Source organism: Fulmarus glacialis, unplaced genomic scaffold (genome assembly GCF_000690835.1).
Source record: "Fulmarus glacialis isolate BGI_N327 unplaced genomic scaffold, ASM69083v1 scaffold34573, whole genome shotgun sequence".
Lineage (NCBI taxonomy): Eukaryota > Metazoa > Chordata > Aves > Procellariiformes > Procellariidae > Fulmarus > Fulmarus glacialis.
In genome coordinates this window covers 1-4613 of record NW_009201580.1, presented here as the reverse complement: position 1 = coordinate 4613, position 4613 = coordinate 1, and the positions used below count along the sequence as shown (strand labels likewise).

At 61.7% G+C, this 4613-nt stretch overlaps 1 protein-coding gene across 1 annotated transcript in view; it reads left to right on the top strand.

Moving 5' to 3' along the window:
- The window catches only part of TECTA (tectorin alpha), a 27298-nt gene extending 22693 nt beyond the window's left edge, over positions 1-4605 (top strand). Inside the window, exons 16-23 of the mRNA XM_009573994.1 lie at positions 144-254; positions 607-809; positions 1539-1702; positions 1869-2117; positions 2663-2825; positions 3112-3199; positions 3886-4002; positions 4505-4605. Coding sequence (XP_009572289.1) covers positions 144-254; positions 607-809; positions 1539-1702; positions 1869-2117; positions 2663-2825; positions 3112-3199; positions 3886-4002; positions 4505-4605 — 1196 coding nt within the window. The remainder of the gene's footprint in view (positions 1-143; positions 255-606; positions 810-1538; positions 1703-1868; positions 2118-2662; positions 2826-3111; positions 3200-3885; positions 4003-4504) is intronic.
- Positions 4606-4613: the final 8 nt, after the last annotated feature.

The following is a 4613-nucleotide window of genomic DNA, read 5'->3' as shown; positions in this document are numbered from 1 at the left end:
GTTGGAGGCGAGCCGCGTCCCGCCGGGACCGCAACCGGTGGGAGAGAAGCCAGCGGGGCGGGGGCGGCCCGTGGTGGTTGGAGGTGCCCGCCCTGCGGTCTGAGGATAAAGACCGTGTTTGTGCTCCGTCTTGTGCTTTTTAGCAGGAGTGGTGGAAGATCCCTGCATAGGCGCTGACTGCCCCAACCGCAGCTGCGAGCTGGACAATGGTGGGGAGCTGTGTGGCTGCATTGAGCCTCCGCCCTATGGGAACAGTGAGTCCTCCGGTCCCAGCCGCAGGGTCGGCGCTGAGTGGCGTGGGCGCGTGTTAGGCCATCGGACTGCCAGGGCTTTGGGAAGGGAGGTGCCGAGGGCCGGGACCTCTGCCGAGACGGGGTTTCGTGACCGAGCACGGTTCAGGACAGGAGCGGGTTTTCTGGAGTGCATGTTATAGGCATCTCTGGCTTGGGAGCACTTTGAGCAGCAGGGATGTGGGACGGGCAAGGTGCGCTGCAGGAGATGATCCCAGCCCACTTCTGGTGGTGGGGAGGAGGGCCGGGCTGGCCGGCCACCTGGGCCCGTGGCACTATTTGTGGTGAACTGAAACTGTTTCATCTTCTCCTCTAGCCACCCATGACATCATTGATGCGGAGGTGACCTGCAAAGCCGCCCAAATGGAGGTGTCCATCTCAAAGTGCAAGCTGTTCCAGCTGGGTTTTGAGCGCGAGGGGGTGCGGGTCAACGACCGCCACTGCCCTGGCATCGAAGGGGAGGACTTCATCTCCTTCCAGATCAACAACACCAAGGGCAATTGTGGCAACGTGGTGCAGGTGAGCCAGGGCACACGAGGCCGGGAGTGAAGGCTGGGCTGTTCATCTTGGGTGTCTTGTCATTCACGTGAACTTGAAGGCAGAGGAGGCGGGGTGAGCATGCCTTCGGGAGGCGGCTTGATGGAGCGAAAGAGACCCAAGAGTCAGCTAGTGCCTGGGATGCACACGTAGCTCTGACCATCAATTGGGGTGGCTTGCGTTCGGGCGGTAGGACATGGGCAGGCTTTGTAGCACACAGGGTCTTTTGGTGCAGGGTCGCTGTCGCCCTGCTGACTGGTGTCCTGGTCCAGAGGATGCAGGAGGAGGCAGAGGAGTAGTTGGGAGGCTGATGAGAGCAGTCTGAGTATTCTGAGCCATCATGTGTGTGAGGAACCTGTTGGCACGGGGAGCATCAAGGCAGCACGGCTTCGTGCCAGCTGGGCTGTCTTCCTCCGCAGCAGCGGCCCAGCTAGAGGCCAGGGTCAGGGCGGGAGCGCATGTCGGTGCGAGCGATGCTCGGGAGGTGATTTCATGGGATGGGTGTCGGGGAAAACAGAGGCAGGTCTTGGAGATTAAGGATGCTGCCCAGTGGGTCCTAGCCCCGCCGTACCATACCCTTTCTGGCCAGCAGTGGTGGAGGAGTGGTGGGGCCCTCGACGTCGCATGGCTTGTTTAGGGGCCGAGGCATTTGTTAGGAGCCGGGGAGCAGAGATGGCCGGTCTTGAGCAACGCCCCGCATTCCTTCTGCAGTCGAACAGCACGCATATAATGTACAAGAACACTGTGTGGATCGAGAGCGCGAACAACACGGGCAACGTCATCACCCGGGACCGGACCATCAACGTGGAGTTTTCCTGCGCTTACGAGCTGGACATCAAGATCTCCCTGGATTCCGTTGTGCGGCCAATGCTCAGGTAGGAGCCTCTCCCATCTCTCCCATCGCATGGGTGTGGGAGCGTGCAGGCGGAGGGCGAGGTGGTGAGTGTCCAAAGTGAGGTGCTAGGTCAGGGGTTTGTAGCCTTTCCTTGGTCCAAGTTGTTTTGTTTTGGTGGTGGTTTTTTTTTTTTTTGTCATCATTAGCGTGATTAACCTGACGGTGCCAACGCAAGAAGGGAGCTTCACGACCAAGATGGCCCTGTACAAGAACTCGTCCTACAAGCACCCCTACCGGCAGGGCGAGGTGGTGCTCACCACCCGGGACGTGCTCTACGTGGGGGTCTTTGTCGTCGGGGCCGATTCCAACCACTTGATCCTGATGCTGAACAAGTGCTACGCGACCCCCTCACGGGACAGCAACGACAAGCTGCGCTACTTCATCATTGAGGGAGGGTGAGTGACCGCGGGGTGGGTGGCTCAGCATGCCCTGTTGTTTTTCTTGGTGTCTGTCGGGGAGGGTGCTCGAAGGAACATCAGTGTCAGTTGGAGCTGGGGACCTTTTGGTCAGTGAAATGGTTGACCAAGATCTGGAAAGGGCAGGGAACAGGGCAGCTCGCTTTGTTAGCGCAGGAATTACTTCGCTTAGCTTAGAGGTAGCTGGAGGCCCTGCGTGCGACAGAGTCCTGGCCACAGAGGGAAGCGGCCTTCGTCGCGTCGCTGATGCCGTGGGTGTCGGCGCATCTGGAGGAGACGGGGGGACGTGGATTGTGGTGGAGGTGTCTTGGGAAGCTGGAGCACAACCAAATCAGACGTGCCAGAGAGAGGTCACGCCACAGAGGCGTGACACCCTCGTCCAGAGGAGGCAGGGATGGCAAGATCTAAGAGCGCCGTCACAGGACCCGGGGCGAGGGGTCTCGTGGGGATAGGGGTGAGTGGTGTCCCTCGAGGGAGGGTCCCGGTCACGGGAGGGCTGGGGCGAGTGTCAGTGCTTTGCACAGGTGCCAAAACATGAAGGACAACACCATTGGCATAGAGGAGAACGGGGTATCATTGACGTGTCGCTTCCACGTCACCGTCTTCAAGTTCATCGGGGATTATGATGAAGTTCACCTCCACTGTGCCGTCTCACTCTGCGATTCAGAGAAATATTCCTGCAAAATAGTAAGTGGGGCAAGGGCCGAGGGACGGGTCGCTCGCTTTGCAAGGTTCCAGCGGAGTGCAGCAAGCCCGGTCGACCTGGCATCAGAAAGGCGGCCGGAGACATAGCTCTGGGGGGCGAGGCCGGGAGGGTTGCGTGTCCCTCTAGGTGCTGGCAGGAGAGCTCCGCCACAGGCAGGTCGCCTCGGGACCTGTGCTCTATGAGCTGGGAGCCGGGCAGGCCGGAGGGGCACAGAGGGGGCCTGGGCAGGGGCTGAGAGTGATGGAGGCGGCGTTTATCCCTGCATAGAACTGCCCTCAGCATACGAGGATGGCCAGCGTGTTCGCCGAGGAGCCCAAGGAGCAGATCATCTCGGTGGGGCCTATTAGGAGGAAGCGTAAGTGCCTGCGACCTCAAGGAAGGCAGGGGAGGGTTTGTCTGCCATCCTGGTCGAGCCCGGCAGTGTGCCGCGCGGCAGTGCTGGGCGCAGCAGGATCCCGGGGCACTGGGGCGAGGGAGTGTGCGTGTGTGTCCTGTGGGGAGAGGCTGTTCTTTTGAGCAAGAATCAAGGCAAGAGCAAGAGAGCACTCGGGGGGGGTTTTGCTGCCAGGAGGCAATGGCAGAGGGAGCGTGGATGCTGGTTGGATGGGCGCAGGTGCAAGCTATATTGGGGGTCCGTCTTGCTCGGAGACGTGCATTCCTAGAGGCCCACGGGTGGTCGCACAGGAGATGGCACGACAGCAGGGTGGGCAGTGGAAGCCTGGGGTGGCGTGGGGCGCTCTGTTTCTGGCTATGTGGCCCCATGCTGTCGATGCTCCTCTTTGTCTTCCAGAAAGGCCCCTGGAGGGTTGTGAGCATCAGGCTAGGTGCTGCTTTGGGGTCACGGGGGACGATGGGAGCCTAGCTGGGTCCTACTGTCGTGCCCATGCTGTGTGTGATGTGAGGGCATGCCCCGCAGGTCATGGGCATGCTCTCGTGGGCCCTGTTGTTGTAGCAGGGAGCGTGGGTCTTAGGCAGCCAAGGATCGGGGGCTTGGGGTCTGGGAGCATCGCTCAGGTGTCCTCCTTTGCTCTTTGTGCCCAGGATCGGATTGGTGCGAGGACAACGGAGGCTGCGAGCAGATCTGCACGAGCCGGGCAGATGGACCCCTGTGCAGCTGCGTGACAGGGACACTGCAAGGGGACGGCAAGAGCTGCAGGGGCAAGTACCGGGGGCGGCGCAGGAGGAGTCGGGGCGAGTGTAGCGGGGGGCTTCAGTGCCCGAGCCGAGGGGCTGGAGGGGGGGGGGGCGTGGGGGAGGTGGCTGGCGGGGGGAAGGTGGCTGGAACGTGTGGCACGTCGCAGATAGGAGGGAGGTGGAGGGCAGGGAGCTGGGTGTGCGCTGTTCCTGTGGTGCCTGAGGGCCATGAGGCTAACAATGGCAGACTTTGAAGAGCTGGCAGACAGTCAGTTGCAAGGATGGTCACGGTGTATAGCGTGATGCAGGGCAGTGGCAGGATAGAATAGAGGCCATGGGTAGAGTCCAAAGGCCAATTAAGGGGCTTGTAGGAGGCGGGGCCCGGTGCTGAGATGGGGCACCTGGGAGGGTGCAGGACCGGCGCAGTTCGCGGGGCACCCGGGGTATTGGGTGGGGGGGAGGGAGGCACCCGTTGCTTGCGTGCCAGGGCCCCCGGCTCACATGGATCTTGTCGTTGTGTTGGCAGCCTCCAGCTCTTCAGGGGAGCGCCGCGCCCGAGCGACCCTCCTGGTGGCGGCCCAGCTGTGGCTGTGGCTGCGCGCAGCTCCGCGGGATCTGACCTCATAGGCGCGGCT